Source organism: Scomber japonicus, chromosome 2 (assembly GCF_027409825.1).
Source record: "Scomber japonicus isolate fScoJap1 chromosome 2, fScoJap1.pri, whole genome shotgun sequence".
Classification (NCBI taxonomy): Eukaryota; Metazoa; Chordata; class Actinopteri; order Scombriformes; family Scombridae; genus Scomber; species Scomber japonicus.
In genome coordinates, this window is record NC_070579.1 from 34,767,592 (window position 1) to 34,788,511 (window position 20,920).

General features: G+C 39.2%; 1 protein-coding gene across 1 annotated transcript; it reads left to right on the forward strand.

Moving 5' to 3' along the window:
* The first annotated feature begins 2,349 nt into the window (after positions 1-2,349).
* On the forward strand, positions 2,350-19,538 carry pecam1b (platelet and endothelial cell adhesion molecule 1b). Its single transcript, XM_053328523.1, has 16 exons — positions 2,350-2,522; positions 2,621-2,656; positions 5,837-6,133; positions 6,515-6,796; positions 6,881-7,153; positions 7,256-7,528; positions 9,173-9,457; positions 9,658-9,936; positions 11,192-11,293; positions 11,414-11,444; positions 12,795-12,874; positions 15,468-15,521; positions 16,092-16,181; positions 16,662-16,718; positions 17,774-17,796; positions 19,299-19,538. The coding sequence occupies exons 1-16, from the start codon at positions 2,474-2,476 to the stop codon at positions 19,398-19,400; spliced, it is 2,313 nt and encodes a 770-aa protein (XP_053184498.1). The 5' UTR covers positions 2,350-2,473; the 3' UTR covers positions 19,401-19,538.
* Positions 19,539-20,920: the final 1,382 nt, after the last annotated feature.

A 20,920-nucleotide genomic window follows, 5' to 3' on the forward strand; every position in this document is an offset into this window, starting at 1 on the left:
CCATATAACTGACTGTAAGGATCAGTCACCACATCAGTCCCCCACCATCCACCCAGTCACTGAGCTCCAGCGCTCTCTCTCCGTGGTGTTAGCAGCCCCCTCGACTGCTCCACCGGCTCTCGGCCAAAAGCCCCCCAATCACCTTCATCTCTAAGTATCCTGCTTTGAGTTTTAAGATTTTAGACCTGGAGAAAAAGAAGAGACTTTAACAAAGTAGTAAGAAAGGAAAAAACAATCAGGTTTGTCTCTGTGACTTTAGACTGCTTTGCTGCCTGTGGTTTATAAGACAGGAGATGAAATCAATGAAATAAACCAAATACAACACCGGATTTTGGCTTTGCTTTTGACATTTGCCTTTGAAACAAAATGACTGTGGTGCTTTCCTTATATATTTAGTCTAAATCAGCATTATATATGTTTTTGAGCTCTAACACATGTCGTGTATGAACAGCAGATTATGTTTTGTGGACTAATTGAATATTTCTGAACTAGAAAAATAATCATCAGGAATAGTGAGTATTTTAAGATATCATTTCAAGTATTAAGACTGGGATTCATTTGAAATAGAGTTTTTCTCAAACATCAATACTGTGAATTTTATAGTCTTCAGGCTCTGCTGGGGAAAGTCAAGTACACCTGAATATCTTCTTTGCAGTCAAGAGTTAACTGCGTTCAACTGTGGAAGCCCATTTCTGCCAATGTGATGGGAAACAAATATGTAGGTCATTATAATGAGAAACTTTCTCCAAATATTAACCTAGTAACTCAAAATAATGACTTATTTTATGACTTATTCATGTCTCATTATTTTGAAAAAGTTTCTCATAATATTGACTTACAGGATCTTTTTTTCTCATATTGGCGGAAATGGGCTTCCATACTCAACAACCAATTTAACAAGGGGACTAAAATGAAATGAAATGATCTTGAAATTTAATTTAGAATTTGTATAGTTACAATATTACATTACATTTAATTACTTTTTACTCTTAGTTTTATTGACACTAATCAATAAGTCAATTGATAGAAAACAACTTTTTCCTAATCAACCTTACAATTTACTGAGAAGACAATCTGCAGATGAACTGATAATGAAAATAATCATTAGTTTTACCTTTAATTGATAAAGATGGTTTAAAATATTTTAAAAAGATTTAGTTTTTAGATATTCAAGGTCTAAAAATGTCTTGTGTCAGTGTCTTAATTGTAGGTGTTAAGGCACTACATTTGTTTTGAGTGTAATTATATTGTTCAGTTGATGTCATTTATTATTATTATTTTCTGATTATTTTACATAAGCAACGGATCAACAAGAATGAAATTAATTATTAGTTGCAGTCCTATACAAATATATTCAATATTCAACCCACTACAACAGTAAAATCCTGCTTTTGCATTATTACACGTCTCAGCAATGGTATTATTTTGTTCTTAGAGGTTTTAAAAAGGTCTTAAGTCATTAAACCTGTTCTTATAGAATGTGCAGATACCTTGTTTAAAACCTCCATTAATTTGGATGTGACTAGTCAAATTACAAAAAATAAATAAAAACAGTCAAATTTGTCCTCAAGTGTAAATCAACCTTACTGGATCTTACAATTCCCACAACACATCTGGATAGTGTCTTTTTCCTGGTAAATCTGTCCTGTAAATGATTACATCTTTCAAATTCAACAGTTCAACCCTAGACCTGCTGCTTTTTATGTTGTGTTCCCAAGCTCAGACTGAGATAATATTATCAGGGTTATTTTTATTATTTTCAGACTCGTAGCTAGTCTACAGCAGCTTTGTTCCACAGGTTCAGTTCTTCAGAAGACCTCAGAACCGTCATAAGTGAAAAATTGTGGAATTTCTCAATTGTATCAAATGTTTGAAGTCAAAAATGACATCCCACTTTATTGGGTAAGTCATGATGGAAAGTGTGTGTGTACCAGTGAAAACAGCCCCACCTAGTTGTCCTCTAGGAGCCGGGCTGAGATTTATGTCAGTGGAAACAGTTTTCAGTAGTCAAGCCAAACGATTATCTTCACTTCAGGAAACGGGCTTCAGCTACGCAAAGTGTGTTGTGTTGCTCTTGTGCTTCTGTCTACCTGCTCAGGCCATGCTCACCAAGGTCATCGGTCAGAGGCCTGACTACTGCACCCCAAGTAATACGACATTATTGTGACTACCATTTCTCACACACACACATACATGTAGGAGACCAGAGAACATTCCACAACAGCAAAGAACCAGGCAGCATGAACATCCTGAGGAAACAACACTCACTTCCTGACAAATTAAGCCAAGCCGACGGCTGCTCGGGGTGATAACCGCCATCTCTGGCTGACCACTGAGTGGCTGAGGTAGAGCACCACCTTAGTGTCCGCTCCCGCCCACCAGATCGACATCTGCCTACCACCCACCGCCCATCAACCAGCATATTCACAAGTGTGTTAACTTCCAGGACAGCCAGCAGTGTTCCTCACACAGGATGGGCCCCCTAACCCTAATACTGCTCACCTCCACGCTCCTGTCCAGCTGTAAGACTCCTGCTCTTTTATCTGCTGTTTGGATTTCTTTTTGAGGAGATGGTTGATAAGATTTGTTCTAATCTGCTGCTTTTTCTTCTTGTTCAAAGACTTCCATCCAGGGAGAGTGGTGGATGCACAGTCAAGTAAGTACAACGTGTTCGGTTTTAGGGTGAAATCAACCTGCACATAGAAAGTTGTGTCTGTTTAACAAGATAATTAAAAAGTGAAAATGATTTCTCTGTGGAACACTTTGGATTGACAGACTTCTCAGTCAGCTGTCAGATAGTAAAACACTTGTTCAGAGTCAGTGTGAGTCAGTGGAAACAGTCCTGTTTGTTATCAGAGCTTTCTGATGGCTGCTGTGTGGTGCAGTGGAAAAGTCATGGTGTTGGGAACTTGTTGGTGAGCAGTGTCACACGCCTCCCTGTCCTCTTTGAGTCAATTGATGGAATGAGTCTGTACGGATCAACTATAGATGAGATGGAGGATGTGTAATGGAGCATTAACAAATCTAGATTGAAAGTAAAAATCCCTATTTTTCAAGTGAATTTGTGAATTGCGTTTTTGTGGTTTGTGGTCACACAGAATGTTTTAGGTGACTCCAATAAAGAGGTCAAAAGGAAATGTCAAAACAGGAATTGCAAGTGCTTATTAAGCTATTTTCTAATGTGAGAAAAATATATTTTTAGTTTCACATCCACCCTTAAATCCCTGCTGTATCTCTCACATCTTTGGTCTTGAGCAGGTCTCACGCTATGTAGCTATGTATTGAAGGCCCACAGCAGATCTCTGCTCTGGACGCCTGATTTTTCTCATCATCAGCCCTGCCAGGTCCTGCTGAATGATGCTGGGTGTGGGCCAGATTCAGCGGGCTCTGAGATGGTGATAGGTTTCCCGAGTGGCCTGTTTGTCTAACAAAGTGCTTTTCCTGCCTTTTTTCTTCTGGTTTGTTTACTGCTCCACAACACCCCACTCTGAAGTCACAACAGCAGCCTGTTGTCTAATACTCAACCATATGGGTGGTTTGGTGAGGCTTGATGTACATGTACAGATGTTTTCTGTTTCTGGTTACACTGTGGAAAAGTAAGCTGTTGTCACTCAAAGTTACTGAAAAGTGCGCCACACTCTGAATCTCAGACAACACTGAGGATCAGAAATACAAATTGTATCTTAAAAGGACTGAATGTTGCTCTGTTAGTCTCAGACAAGCATATTCTGTGAATCATTCATTAGTTTTTATCTGTTTGTGCATGTGTGAGCCACAGGATTCATGGCTTTTGGGACAAAAGACCGCTCACAAGCGGCCGTGTGAATGACGCAGTTCTACTGTTGTTAATAAATTAGAGACAATGAGGCTGAGAATTGAAAAGCATCCTGAAAGGAAAAAAACGTGATCGATAACCATGAAAAGATTGAAAAACCTTCCTCACAAATATGAAATGAGTGACTCATGAGGCCTGACACAGGTTATTACAAGACAAAGATCACAGTGGCTTATTGTTACAAGTTGTGCCAGAGGTGCGATATAGAAAGACAAAGCTAGGAATCCAATCTGAGATTTACAAGACAGATAAATATGGGATCACTATTTTGCAAGCAGATGGTTAGCCTTTTTGCCAATGAGTTTTAACAGCAATTTAAAGGGTTCACAACCTAATTAACAAGCCAATTATAAACCATTCACAAAGCCTTTATAAGGGTAGACTTATTGTAAAGTGGTACCTAGAAACTATACAGGACATTGAGGGTAGATTAATGTAGTCTGTGGGTTAGGATGCCAAAATCTACAATTACATACCAGGGCTCACCTGGTCTCTTTCCTCTGGTCTCCAAACAAGCTGCTCAACAAAACAGCTGTGTCTACCATTGATGGAAAGCACTCTTCCTTACCCACTGTGGCATTGTTGTTGCTTTGTAACATCAGAAAGCTACCAGAGACATTAGCGGTGATGCATATAAGCATTGTTTCTTGTATCAGTCTCATAGGATGAGGTCAATGATTGCATGATAACACACCTGCTTCCAGCTAAGTAGAACTCAATTTGAAGGCAAAAGAAATCCAAAATGTCAGCAGGAGTCATTCTACATACACCAGTGTTGATTTGAAGTGGGAGTGATTAAAAGGAAATTCTTGTCATTCCACTTCAATGCAAATTGTGGCTCAGAAATCTCCACGTAACAAGGTAATGAATCATTTGTGGATGTTAGATCTCAAAGGAAGGAAAAGGCACACAGTCATCTCTGTGTTAGTGCAGCTTGTCTTCATCCAGACAAATGCCAATAATTAATAAACTGTAGGCTATATGTACCAGGTATATGACTAATGTTTCAAAGGAACTTCAAGATGTACATATAGACTCATAGAGAGGTCAAGAAAGGACTTAAACATCAACATATCCACATTCTAAGAGTCAAACTGGAGAAACACAGCAAAAATCACAACTTACTAACTTTCAAATGAAGCAGTAAGACTACAAAATGCTACAAATACATCTCCAAGTTACTCTTGCAACATACAAAGTTAATTAGGAAAAAGGGCAACAATGTATTGGTGTAGTGAAGAATTTGTCAGAAAAGAATACTTTACATAAAACAATGTAACTAACTTGACTGTGTTTCCTCTCCCACACTTTACAAATAAAAGACATTTTAAATAATTATAAATTCAGAAAGTGTTGCTAAAAGATATGACTGCTGCCCTTAAAGGAATACATTTTTGGGAAATGTGTTCATTAGCTTTTTTGCTGAGAGTTAGATAATACCATTGTTATGTTTCTGCAGTAAATTTGAAACTAGCTTAGCTTAGCATAAGGACTGGAAAGAGCTAGCCTGTGTTTACCCAAAGCTCTTTAGCTGAAATATTGAGCTTCTTATCTTACTCTTGGTTAAAAGAAAAAAAGTCAAACTGTTCCTTGAATAGCAATAAAACTTGAATATGTCTTCAGCTTCACCAGAAACACATAACAAAGCCTTTCCTCATCAGGGAAACCATTCAACTCACCTGTCACCTGTATGTGAACATTACTGCACACACACTTCTAACAAGATACCATTTTTAATGCATATGGTTTTAAACTTTAGAGACAATATGTGACCCCAAGGATGGCTTTGTAGATTTCAATGCACAAAATCATTATTAAAATGTACTGCTACTACAAAAAATCTAAACATTTACTTAGGTAACTATAGCTAAAGCTTTCAGCCTGATCAAATGAATGAGCTCAAACTTTAGGCTCAAAGTAAGCAGCCCACTCTTTTTCAGGGCCGTAGTATATCTTGTAAATCAGCTGATTGTTAATACATGTTTTAAACTCACTCCACAGTATTTACAATAAGAGAAGTCATCCTGTCCATGGAGCCCAGTAATGATGTCCCTCGGGACACCAATGTGACAGTGAGATGCCATGCCGATGTCAGCAGCAAAGGCCAGGAGGTACTAAATCGTCAGTACACCATATTCAAGGACAGGGTCCCGGTCTATACCAAGACCACCACCAGCTCGGAGGATCTTCTGTACCCACTGCCCATGGCCAGAGCCTTCAACAGAGGCAAATATACATGCCAGGTCGACATTGAGGACAAAAGTGAGGTCAGCGAGTATCAGAAACTCACAGTGACAGGTTTGTTTGACTCAAGTTTACCTGAATTTGAATGTGCTTAGATGAAGTTAATACACTACAATTATGAGCAATTTTATTTTAAAGTGATACTACAACAGGTTTTAAAGTGTGTTTAAGCATCTGTCTGCAAGATACTCCAATCTCTGGGATTTTTTAAATTTTTCACAACATTATTGCCAATGTAGAGTGAAGACCGGATGCCAAGTATTTGCATTATCAAGAAATCATTTTAAATGTTATGAGACTGGAATGATATGTTTGGGAGCAACAGCAAGTGGGAGAATGTATTCATTAGCAGAGGATGGTGCAATAAAACTTTCAGAAGCTTTGTTGTGCTAATACTTAGAATCTGAGCATATTCCTTTCCATTTGTGTCTCCAGGCTTGTCAAAACCAGAGCTCCATCTTAACAAGGCTGTGGTCAATGAGGGGGAGGAGGTAACAGCCAGATGCACAGCACCCGGTGAGACAGGATCCATCATTTTCTATTTCTACGATAACTCCAAAGAGATCAAGGAGGAGCAGGTCAGCTCCAACTACGCTGAGATCAAGTTTCGCTTCACCAGCATTGGCTACCACAAATTTCACTGTGCCTACACTGTGGTGGTAGTGCCAGACTCCTTCAGGTCTGAGCAAAGCAACATCATCACGGTTTCAGTCAAAGGTATGTAGAGTTTTGATGTTTCTTTATTTTTCAAAGCATCAGCCCGGCCTCAGGGCTTTTTCTCCATTGATTTTGTCTCCTTAGAGTTACCCTACACACCAGTTTTGGAGATTTTCCCTAACTACAAGATCTATGAAGGAGACACACTAGACATCACATGCTCCCTCAGAGGACCTCGATACAGTTCTCAAACAACTCAGCTGATCCTGAGCCAGGGGACCCAACTTCTCGGCAGCGGCACTAAAGACAAACTCAACCACAGCCTGGTCGCACTGGCAAAGCACTCAGGGGAGTTTGAGTGCAGGTTAGAGATAGGAAAGGTAGTGAAAGTTGCCACAATGAACATTTCAGTGACTGGTGAGTAGACCTGTGTTCCACCTCAGATATGATGCTTTTTATCCTAAGAATATTGATGTCTCTAGGTGTTTCATGTGTCATGACTTTTTTTTCTACCCACAGAGTTGTTTTCAGTGCCCACTCTCACCATGTCTCCAGCTGAAGTCTTTCGAAGGGAACCACTGACACTAACCTGCAAAAGTGAAAGCCTTGCCTTCGAAAGACTCCACAAGGAAGAGTTGATGTACACTCTGGAGCCATCTGATGCTTACCTAATCTCAAGGGGTGCTGGAGTATTTCAAGGCAAGGCCCTGAGTGCTGATTTCAACTATACCTGCACAGCTACAGCCAAGGGCATCATGAAACAAAGTAGAATCCTGACCGTCCGTCCTAAACGTGAGTTTACTTGCCTCTTTCAGATTTAAAATGTACTGGACACATTAACAGTGAACTTAAGCCTATGTGTCAGCAATTTTACATGTTGTCCTCATATCTCTTAATCAGAAAAATCAGTTTAGTAAACCATGAAACACTGCTAATGAGTAAATTGTTGAGGAGAGTTTTTATTCATGTCACCTGCATTAATGTGTGACTGAGTATCCAGAAAATGTAAGCAAATAAGCGAATGATAATTATTATAATCAGTGTTGGGCACGTTACTTTTAAAAAGTAATTAGTTATAGTTATAGTTACTTCTCCCAAAAAGTAATTGAGTTAGTAACTGAATTACTCCATTATAAAAGTAACTAGTTACCAGGGAAAGTAACTATTGCGTTACTTTAAAAAATAATAGTTTTTAAAAAAGTATAAATATGTATGTGTCTTTTTGGCCACAAGTTTTGTAGTGGCGTGTGCCGTTGAGAGATGCTTCATTAGGTTAGAGTGTGTGCATGTGTCGTCTGTGTGTAAACACTGTTTGGCCTCTGATTAGCTTACCACGAAATCTTACTCTGCCTTAACCAATCATCATCACGGTTGTCCCGCCCCTCCCTTCTCCCGTTTCCCTGTCCAAAAAAACAAAACAAAAAAAACGGCTTTGCAGCTTTTGTGGCTGAGAGCAAAGTTGGATGAGAACAGGTTCGCTGAGTAGATTAACTTCAGTTTGTAACGTGCTTCATTTAATTAAGTAACGTAACGGCATTGTAACGATGGAAATAGTAATTAGTTACATTACCCGTTACTGAAAAAAGTAACGCTGTTTATTTAAATGGAATTATTCCCATCACTGATTATAATCAGTATTTCTACATTAAAATGGATCAAATGACTATGTGTAATATGAAAGAGGTCACTCATAGTGAAACCACTACAGTTCACCTTAACTCTGCTGGGATTTTTCATCTTTCAGCTTATTGTTCTGGCCTGTAACTTAACTGTTATTTTTTAAATATTGTTATATGTGTTCGGATACAGCACTAAAGCTCTAAAACTCTACCATATTCTACCTGTCCAGCATCAAACAGGAAGACACAGTTAGCAGCTAGATGATGAATATGGAGCAGCATTATCAGCTCAAGAAACAGATATTTCCCTCAGGATATGGTGGAGACCAAAGACAGAGCTGAAAGGTTTTGGATTTACATGTAAATTAGTACAGTCATCAAGTGGCCAGAAACATGGCTTCAAATGAATGTTAATGTTCCTCTGTACCTGCTGAATGTGTTAAAAAGTTGTTTTCCATATCAACTTGTGTTCACAGCTTCCTCTGCCCCAAATAGCCCAAAAAATCTGTTAACGCTGGTCCCAACTTACTGTCCTATCATGCTATGAAGATGCGGACACTAAAAAGTAAAATTGGCTGCCTAATGTTAAATGATAAAATTAACATTTGATCCCGCTAACGCACAAGGTGCCAAATAACATGGAAGTGTTGTGGCTTTTTCTGTAATGATAGCAGAATGAAGTTGTGAGGAGGGTTTTCACGATGTCTGAGTGACAGAAATCATTCAGGTTAGGTTACATATTCCATGCATGAAAAGGGTTGAAGTTATTGATTCATAGGATAAGCCCCCACTTTGTTTTTCCCTTTCTCCTCTTCAGTTCTTGTCTCCACTCCAAAGATCACGGTGCTTGGCAGGGTGATCCTCGGACGGCCCTTTGAGATCCTCTGTAACTCAAGCATTGGCACCCTGCCGATAAACTACACCCTGATATATGGCTACGATCCACTGGGCATGATCACCGTCAAGAAGCCCTCTGAAGAAGCACGCTTCACAGCCACCATCAATCGCACTGATGACATAAGAAAGTATATATGCCAGGCATATAATGGTCACAAGCAACTACAACCTCCGCTCAGTGAAAGACTTGAAGCTACTGTCATAGGTAAATATTCAAATCTGTTTAGTATGTTTTTGATTTGCTTCATCAACACTGGACAATATATTCAAATCAGTCAACAGGTTGCTGCATGTAGTTTTTAACACTAACAACAACCCTGAACAACACTACTTAACACCCTTCAATCATTTAATTCATGCAAATGAAGTTGTTTCTAAATATGTTTGCTGTTTTTTTTCTCCCAGTGCCTCTTTCACACCCGACTCTGACCGTCGTCCCCACCTTGGGAGAAATCTATGAGGGAGATCATCTTTACTTGATATGTGGTGTCCAAGGAACACCACCTGTTACCTTCAAGTGGTACCGTGTTGGGAAGGAAAATCCACTGCACACCAACACAACCAACTCCAATAACACAAACCTCCAGATCAAAGATTTGGCCAAACATCACAGCGGCATGTACTTCTGTGAAGCCATCAACCCTGCCAACATTGTTGTCAGCAGTAAGCCGGTCACCATAGAGGGTGAGACTGTACATTTTGTAGTAATCCCAACAGTTCTGTGATGTCTGATCTGATCTATCTATATCTACCATCCTTATCAAAAGAGAAGAAAAATACCTTTAAACAAAAAGTAGAGGAACATAGTTTAGGTCCAGGGGCGCGATTGGTGAGAATCAAGAGATGACTAACCCTGTGGAGCAGATCACAGCAGGGTGTGGTCACAATTACACCAGATTATACATGACCTAGAGTGTCATCACAGAATCAACAAACTTTTCAACCCACAATGAGTCAGCATAACAATGCTTTTCCTCCTAGCATTGCAGTGACTGTGTGTGTGTGTGTGTGTGTGTGTGTGTGTGTGTGTGTGTGTGTGTGTGTGTGTGTGTGTGTGTGTGTGTGTGTGTGTGTGTGTGTGTGTGTGTGTGTGTGTGTGTGTGTGTGTGTGTGTGTGTGTGTGTGTGTGTCTCAGCTCAGACTCACACTGATCTCAGAACATAGCAGGAAGTCCAGTTCTTCCTGGTATTTTCCTCCAGAACACTTTCTTATATCTCTTTATGAAATACAATCAGCTACTAGACTCAACCCAAATGAACTCATCTTTACTCAATTTGCACCAGTTCTTCAAAGTCCTAGCATATAGACTAACCCTAACTCTAACCCTTTTATAGCCAATATTAAAGATCAGGGACACTGAAGTGATCAAGTTTCTAAACACCTGGGATATTGATTTATCTCTGAAGGCTGGAAGTAAAGGAGCTCTTACATGTTACTAATGAAGGTATCTGGAGCCTTTGAGTAAGTCATAGCAGCGTCTTCCAGAGGCTAATGCGAACATTGACAGCTGTGAGCTCCCACCTCTGACTTTAGCATTCTCTGATACAACTTTGAGGCTCACTTAAATCATTAAGAAGGGAATATCTCTGTATTGCTGCCAAAGAAAATAAGACAGAACTGTATCTCTGACTTCATATCGTATCAGCAGATACTCAGTGCAGTTACACAGGAGTTCATGAACTATAGAGATTGTTTTGTGGTACCAGTTCTTCAGATTTTAGAGGTTTAATCAGTGTACATTAAGCATACATGTTGTTGTTTAGTAACCTCGACCTTTGTGTCATTGTTTTTCGACCCTGTTTTTCGCTCTGCTGCCTCACCTTTCTCCTCTAAAGCAACCTTTGTCATCCTGTCCTGTTTTACTCATTCTCCTACTTCCTCCTTGTGTTTTTGTTTGTTACTGACTCTCTCTTCTCTGTGTGTGTTTCTCTCTCCATAGTTCGCATGGCATTGTGGAAGAAAGCGTTGATTGGGGGGATCTGTCTGCTGGTGTTGGCGGTGCTGGCCTTGCTGTTTGTGCTGTACTACAGATCCAAGAGAGGTAGAGAGACCTACAGTCCTCCAGCGACTCAGGCCTCGTATATCTAACTGTGTATGAAAACCAACCTTCCTCCTCCTCCTCCTTCCTCTTGCTCGTCTCACCTCTCCTCTCTTATTATAGGTAGAAGAGAAGCAGCTGCTGAATTGTCAGTGTGAGTTGGTTCGACTACTTGCTTCCTCTGAATGTGACAGATATCGTAGAGAGGTGACAGTGTATCTAGTCGTATTAGCTGGCTGAGATGGCTGATGGTCTGATAGTGTTGTGTCCCTATTCATATAGACTTACAAGAACCGTACTTGTTGTTTTGCATGTTTGAGCCCATTGAGAGATTGCTATTATATGAAAAATGTCTCATTGACAAGTTGTGTAAACATGAATAAATTGTCAGAAAGCCAGACATGTAGAACACTAAGCAAATATATACTTTTTAAAGCATAATTTTAGCCAAAAAAGGTTGCTGTGAAATATCTGAAATACTTCAAAGTGTCAGAATAGAGACTAAAAGTGGGACCATAATTAAGTAAGTAAAGATATAGAGTATGTATGGTGTATAATATGAAAAATAGTTATTTCCCATAGCCTTGCTCCTGGCAGGGGGACTGCCAATGGAAACTATCCTTTTTTTAGCCTCAATTGGATGCATTTAATGTGTACAAATGTTCATTAATGTACACTGTCTTGAACAAATATAGATAAACTAAACTAAACATAGACTTACAATGTAAAAGAGATATCTGTAAATCAGTAGATACATTTTTCTGAGTGTCACAAATCCCAATCAGAATTTGATCTACTTGGCCCAATCACAGAAGAGTTGCATGATAAGATTGTTTTATCGCCATTCAAGTTAGCTTGAGGGCTAAACTGTGAGTAGCTGACATGGCCAGCTGAAGTTGCTAGTGCTCTAAGGGTTACTCTAACCCTAACCCAGTGCTCTATGGGCCCAAAGATGCAAAAGCAAAGAGGAAGAATCCTCCGACGCTTTATCCAGTTCTCTTTATACATCCATGGTTGGGCCTCATTTTGTTTGTATCTTGTGTGTAAGAAACACGTGAACACTGATGCTACACATTATTGCCAATGGTTTTACTGTATGACGTTTGGCAGTAATGCGCCAAGAAACATTTCAGCAAATGGAAGGAAGATGAAGACTGCAAGCTAGCAAACATGGATGCAAAGCTCAGGTTTAAAAAGGTTCCTTTACAAATGTTTTATAAGGAAATGCATTCAACATGTTTTCCATGTGCTAAACACAACACAATGCACAATACACAATACATAGTGTGTTGTGGTGACAATACCTTATTTTGAAGAAGCAGCATCATGCTTCACCTTCAATAGGCTACAACATGCAAAACCATCAATATAGTTGTTTAAGTACATTACTCGTTTGTGTCAGAATTTTTTCATAGTTTTTTCTGCTTCAGATAATTTGGCATTGAGTAGATTTCTCCTTGATTGTGCTGCTGCCAGAGTTGACTTTATTTTCACCATTTCTCAGAAAGCCTTCGAGCCCTAAATCAGATGACTCTTTAAGATTGACTCTAACCCACGACACAGAGGTTTATAACGCAGCTACAGGTAGCTTGGTTTTACTATTCTTGTGCGTAGCCTACCACCGACTGTCCTCACCAGTCATTACTTTAACAGCCATAGGTCATTTCCTTCGCCTCAACTGCCATGGCATGTTTTGTGTAGTAGCCGTAGTGATCCATACTCACTTCCATGATCCATGTTCTAATATGCATGCAGGGGTCATACTGTTGTAACCTGGCTACTTCTTGTGTATGTAACTGTCTATGTTGCTGTAGATTTATCCTGTTTAAGTTTTCATACAAGCACAATATCATGTCTGTGTGTCTGTCTGTCTGTCTGTCTGTCTGTCTGTCTGTCTGTCTGTGTGTGTGTGTGTGTGTGTGTGTGTGTGTGTGTGTGTGTGTGTGTGTGTGTGTGTGTGTGTGTGTGTGTGTGAGTGCATTGTCTCCGTCTGTCTCTGACGTTTTGCATGTACATTGTGTTTGTGTGTGTATTCCCGTGGCAGGAAAAGTAGGATGTTGTTAGAACACAGATGCAGTAGGAAGTAAACTCTACTGTGTTTATGCAGGAAGAAGCTGCTTGAATAGTTAAATCATAGAACATGGCTTTGACTGTCAAGTGTTGCAAGCTGCTTAGAGCGCCCATTATCATCTTCTTCCAGGCGCAGCGCCGCTCTATGATGTCACGGAGGGGAGAGTGACCAATGGGACGCGAGATAGCGTGGCGTCGCTTCCCGCTGACTTCAGCAACAGGAGCAGCTACAGTATCCCAGCTACAGTGTAGAGGCACCCTGATGTGGGAGGGACTTGAATTCAATTTTTTAAAGCAAACTTTCAAAGAAAATGAAGTTCTAAAAAAAAGACTGAGAGCAAGAAATGAAAAGGCAGTAATCCTGCTTGTCACACCATGTGGTGTAGGATTTGGACATTTTCTTCATAGATGAAAAGGAGGGGCACGTTACAACACAAAAAAATGTGCACCCACTGCTCCCTCTCCCCTCCACCTACAATCTAGATGGCCTTTGATTTATACATAATATTACTGTCTTTGTCTTCTGTTTCTTCTTTCGCCATGTCTGTGTGATTGCATGTCCTTTAATGTTGAAACTGCTCTTTTTGTCTGATATGCATCTTTTAAAAAAGGGGGGTTGGTGACTGTTTGATTTGTATATACATTTTTTATCACCAAAGGAAATGTGTGTATATATTTTTGGTTTATCCCTTGACTGGCTGAAAGAGACACTTGTAGAATAAAGAAGTTGCTTTTTATTTAGAAGCGTGTCATTACCATTCATTTTGCTCCAGCTGCATCTCAGGCTCAATTCATGTGCTGAAAACTTGTGTAGTGCAAAACAAAATGCTAAGTGCAAGAATGTGTAATATTATTATGCATGTATTAACGGTACTTTATGTGCTCAGCATGGTGTTACCATATCAGAACAGGTCCAAAGTGAGAATACCAGTATGACATTGAGTCGATTCATTTTCTAAAAAGGAATGCACAACAGAGACTTCCTTTAGAAGCTGAAACAATGGAGTCTGCAAGAAACTTCCTATGTGGGCACAGAGCAGGTTGGGGGTGGAGGAGATGGAGGGGGGTGTCCACTGTTGATAAAACTGGTAGTGTTAGGGTGGATAGAGTTTATTTTGTTTCAGGCCAGGCAAGTTTGAATGCATGCAGCAGGTGGAGGAAATTAATCACATAAGCCTTGGTTGAGCTCTGTGTGAGATTACATTACCAACCGGGAAGTTGCAATGGGATGTTGTTTTGCCAGAACGTACTGTGCAGTCGCTGCTGAATTAACAGCCCATTGTACAGAAAGCAATGGAAGATTGTGTATACAAGATGACAATTTTTAAATCAGCTTCTTTGTTGCTGGTTTTGTCTTGGGAGCAATACATTGAAGACAACAGGCCAAAGTGTGGAGATATGCCCCAATTGTGTGTCTTATCCATTAATGCCTTTAGAACAGAATACAGTCTGAAAATATTAAAGGAATAATTTGATTTTTTTTTTTTTTTTTTTAAAAAGCACTTTCTTGCTGGGAGTTTGACGAGAAGGTCAATATCAGTTTAATATCTGTTTGTTATATATGAAGCTACAGCCTGAATATGGTTTGGTTTGGTTAGCTTAGCATAAAGACTGGAAACAATGAAACAGCTAACTTTTTTACTGTACATTCAGGACTATTATATTTATTTAAGTGTAGTAACTTGGCCAAAAAGAACTCCACATACTCCCCATAAAACCAAGATTACTAGCTTAAACAAGACATTAGTTAGCATTAGAAGTGCTGTTAAGTGTTGACAGAGTCAGGCCGGCTAGTCCCCTTGCTTCATATTTTTCTTCAATTTATTGGACAGGCATGCAAGTGATGTTGGTCTTCTCATCTAACTAAACAAAATTTAAAAAATCCAAAATGTCACACTATTCCTTTAATAAGAGAACATTCAAACACATCAGCTTGATGTCAGGTGATATTCAAACCTGTGGCTCTGTAACTCTGTTACACTTAATTACCTATTGAGGTATGTTTTTATTGCTTCTCATTGTTGCAGATTCTTTACTACTACAGTACAATGGGTTGAGTTTGTCAGATGGCTCACCATGTGCACGTCTGTCTTCCTATGTCTCACAGTGAGAGTGGACAGAGCAGTCACCAGTGTGTGGAGTGAGCGACCACCTGAAGCAGGTGAGCTGGGCTTGTCAAACAGTTTTTACTCAATGCTCTAACTTAAAATACCTAATGATAACATGTAAGATTGTATATTTGCATGGGTTGACCTGGGAGAACGTTCAAGTTCCTTAAATTTACTTTGACTGGGTAGCAGTCACTACTGTATGTCCTCAAGTACCAGATAACTTAGGGTAACTGTTACACAAGCAGAAAAGAGTCAGATACAGCTAACAGATTAAGTAATGTCAATTACACTCTTACTAACTCAAGGTCCACCTACTAGCTGTTTCTGGAGCTTTCAAGTGGTTCACACTGTCTTTATCAGTGGATAGAGTTTACCCAGCTGGCACAGAGTTGAATATGTTAGCCTGTGATATCTGTAACTGCACTTTCAGGATGCACTGTTAGCTGAAAAATATAGCAAGAAAGCTGATTTTGGAAAGAGACATGAACTCGTTATGCTTGATGCTTAAGAAAACATTATCATTATAGCAATAAGATAAGGAGTTGAGTAGAGTACAATAAGTCATGCAGACTACTATTTAGCACTTTTCATAGAGAATTTTGTATATGTGCTCCAAGCAGCCAATGACGAGGAGACCAGCATGATGTCCAACGAGCCTGATGTGGAGTACACTGAGGTAGTGCATACCCGGGCGGCAGATTCTGCCCAAGGTAAACAGTTTTCTCACCCCTTCAAACTCATTACTCACTCATATTACTTTGATATCTATTTTTTAAGCATTCTGCATCTTCTTCCATTGCGGATCTTACTGCTAAAAACAATTTTTGCTGCTTGGCCAACATTCCTTAATAGTTGATAAGACAGACCAACACTTCCTGGGAGGAGCCTAATTACCCATAATTAAGACATCTTCAGGTTGCTGTAACTGCTGGGATTTCCAGAACCGTTGCAGAACTTATAAACAGGAAGGGCTGAGCTAATTGCTGGGCTGGTTTTCTGATACCGGCCCCTTCTTCGTTATGCTCCAGCGCTCGAGGTCCCTTCATGCTGGAGCTGGCAGTTACAGAATGTGACAATTGTCTGCCTATTTTTAGGTTTATGTTAATGGTACATCAAACAGACAATATCTACAGCAGCAATGTAAACTTTGGATGTTGTAGAAGGCTAATGTGTTGAATTTACATTAACAGTTCCGCTGAAAAAAGGCACAGACACTGTGTACAGCGAGCTCCAAAACGCCCCACATGGTGAGTTTAAATCTTTAAAGCTGCACTGATTCATATTTTTACATCAAAAATATAAAAAATTATCATGTGATGTGAAAGACGTCGCTTATAGTGATGAAACCAAGGACAATATAGCCCAACTCTGCATTTCCCTTCAACACAGTTAAAGGTTTCAGCATCTCTTAGCTCATTGTTTTGGTTCACTCTCACAGCTCTCATAGGTGTCATTTCCAGCTGCAGCAGGTCACTGTTTTTAGCAAAAAAGCTTGGGTATACCCAACTGTACACTACTTGCCTAGCACCAAACAGGAAACAAAATAGTGACTAGCTGGTGAACATAGTTGAGTGTGTAGCAGCTAAAAAGAAACAACAGACATTTATCTCAGTTTGTTGAAAACTAAACAGAGCCAAAAGAAGAGTAAAAATGAAATTTGACTTGGGTGATCAGAAACACGACTCCCAATGGATTAACGTTACTCTGTGCTAGTAGCAAACACGTTTGCAAATCATTGCTATTTACACAAACATCAACTTAAAACTGTAAATGTTGTGTTCACCTTGTTGCACTGCCCTCAAGTGGCAAAAAACCCAAAACATCACTGTAACCTGATGATAGTAGAGAAACTTCTATATCACACCAAATATTATGTCCAAGGTGAAGACTGTATTTTTAATAGGAGAGTTTGCTTAGGCCAGAGCTGTGAACATATCCTGTTACTGCTGGAAGGAACTTCCTGTTATTAGAACAGCACCTAAATGTTGACGTGTCTATCAAGCAGTCCATGGGACTCCTAATGTTTCCTGTTCAACAGTGACAAAAGAATCGTGAATTGTTGAAACATCGGTAAGAGTGAGAGGGAATATTCTAAATATTGACTCAGATGTCAGGGACAGGCTTTTTTTTCTCTCTGAAGCAAAACAAAGGCTTCTGCAGAGGAGGAACATGTGAGTCAGCAAGGTCAGACACGTCGTCATATCTGTCAAATGTGTAATTAATCATTCTGAGGTCAGCTAGTGAGTGAGCAGGACACACGCCCAATACACACATACGTAACCTGTGATACTTTTCCCTACAGGTGCTACTGACCATCATGACTATGTGAGTAATATGCTACAATCACACTCATACTGTCTTGCTGGTGGTACTTCTTACTGTTCTTTGTTTTTTTAAACACCTGTAACTTGAGAATCGTTCACACTGTCTGCACTATAGATATCTGTCAAATCATACTTTACTAATTCTTTAATAGATGGGTCTGTGATCCCATAAACATTGTATTTATATCTCAGCTATTATATGAATTAAAAACTATATTCATATTAAAAGATGCTCACAATGACTAATCAACTGTACACAAGCACATTATAACTATACATAATCTGATGAGTCATTGTGAGTTATATAATGCATTAAAGTATATGGAAACCATATTATATAGTATATTGAATTATGCACCATCATGTATTAAAGATTCATGCAGATATTATGTGTTTAGTCCCCATTCACTCCCATTGCATTTACAGTATAATTCATTATATAACTGATCTATAACTGATTATAGTAATTGGAAAATGATGCCAGTCAGAGTTAGTGCTTCCACTAATCATTATCTTCAGGGAATGCTACTCTAGTTTAATCTTAACATTGGTTTTAGGTTTTAATGTGTTCTCTGTGTAGTTGAGAGAATTATGAGAAGTAGATGAACTAAATCAGGATAATCTTTACATTCCACATGAAACATGAAAAGTCAAATAAGTTTTTAATAGTCTAATTACTCATGTATGATACTTACTTACTTATTACTTACTGAAACCACCCTCATGTCCCTGCTTTGGCTGCCTCGTTCCCTCCTGGTCACAATGACCCTCCGCAGGCCCATAATCCTGAGCGAGAGGGAAACGGCTGTCACAGTTTCCAGACAAGAACAAAGGCATTTGGGCCGGGGCTTCCTTCCCTATCGACCAGTCAGATCAACGTTGTGGTCCAGTCAAATTACCTCTAGGCCCATCTCAGCCCTGCACACTGTCCCCCAGCATGCCTTAATCACCACTGTTCCTGACTGCACGCTTTTTCCCTGCATGATGTTAGAGGCAGTTAAACAGAGGAATTTGAAATAATAAACTATGGATGTGACCTCATGATCTAAAAGTACTTGGTTCTTTCATCAGGGTATCATCTTGATGACTGATAATGTGGTTTGGTCTGACAGTAGCCCCTGTTAAATACGTACCCTTATTATGGTTTGTCTGCTTCTCAGGAAGTTGATGTTGAGAGAAAAAAACATAGAGAGTCTCCTTTTGGAGTGTGTTATTAGGTTTTGCACCCGGGTAAATAAGGGTTAGCACTTAGGTGTTTGAGGAGATGGATGAAGATGCAGTTTAAAATCAGATTTGAACACATGCAGAGGTAAGTCTGCTGCACATACCTTATTAGAAGTGCTTTTGTTTGATTTTGTTGAACGTATTATATGTTCTGAGATGTAAATGTACTACTTAGTGGCAGCATTGATGTGTGCTTCAGTTTGAACTGCTTTGCATTGTGTGCACTATGTCTTAATTAGGTGTGACAGTGCTTAATGGGTGTGCTCTGTGTGTCAGCAGGGTTCAGTAGAATACGCTGAGCTCAACGGTGAACAACCTGAGATCAATCACAGCTATCCAGAGGTCAACAACTACCAGGACCTGCCAGTGCCTGTGGATTAACTCTCCTTTCTACATACACTGCTCTGTCTCCCCTCCCACCTAAATCTCTTATCATCTCCAAGCATCTCAACAAACTCAGCCCCCAATCAGTTATGTGTTATGTGAGCTGTAAATATTTTTTTTACCCTAATAAAGGCATGTTACCCCTCCTTCCTGTGTTGTTTGATGAAATGCGATGACAGGTCAAGATAGAACAACTACAAAGAAATTTGATTAGCAAAAAAAACTCCATCACCGTCAACTATGACGGCAAAGGACTTGATTTAATATTTTCACAAGTACAGAGGTCAGACTTTTTTTTAAATGAAATTAAGGTTAAATAAAAATGTCTATTGAACATGGATCATGATTATATTCCTTGATGTTATGTAGAAGTGTAAAACTGCTATGATATAATACATACAGTATATATTTATGCACAATAAAATAGTGACATGACATCGACAGTATACAGAGAATTTGTATTAGTTATAAGGAAAGAAAGACGAACCAAGCTGTATGTCTCAATAAATCAATATTTACATATAAATCAATATTTATATCTCTAAATAGAAAAAAATCAGTATATCCGTGTGTTATCATTTCTAATGTGCAGAATAGATCAGTGATGGACAGGAGAGTTTATCTCACAATGATGATACATAGAGATAATCATCATAGTGAGTCAGTATAATACATTAGTGCACTTACAATATCCTCAAAGTATGAATAAACATGGCAGGTGGAGGGGAAATGATTCAACCAAAACATACATGACATTACATCATGGCAAAAAACGGAATATCACAGAACAGCTGTAACTGTTTCAAGTCATTTCTAAACTTTTATCAAAAGTTGATCTTTTACAGTGGCCTGTGGGCACAGATGGTGGTTCGTTTAATCAGTTGTTAGCCTTGGACTCTAGGTTGTACCTCAGCTAATCTACTAATCCAATAACACACACACACATTTGTGTTAGACTCAGGCTCATATCCTATCACTGAATCACACTTGGAAAAAATACAAAAGTCTTTTGACTGAGAGTTGTTGCCGCTGCTCAGCTCACTGGTAAAATAGCTGGTCAGTGATTTCATATCCTGTTACACCCTAAAACTGTGAGCTCTAGTAATGACTCAGAAAAGTACAGTCAATCTCTGCTTTGTTGGAATGTTTCATGACTAATAGGCATTTTACACAGCAGATATTTGCACTTGTCGCAGTAAGAAAATCACAAGTAATGATGGCTCTGTTCTGTTTTAGTGTCCCAGTAAGTTGTGACATTGTGATGGTGAGCCAGCATGCACAGTACCAGCACCCCTGCCGTAATTATTTTTTATTATTTTATTTTTTATTATTATTATTATTTGCACCTGTGTTTTGTTAAAATCTCCTCTATGTGCCCTTCCCATCAACCCAAACTCCTCAAGTTCAGTATTTCCATCAATACAGTCCAATAATAATCTTTTCCTAGTATATACCACTAGAGAGCACCATTGCCCTAACAATGTACTGTACAGCAGATCTCCTCACTTAGCACTGTT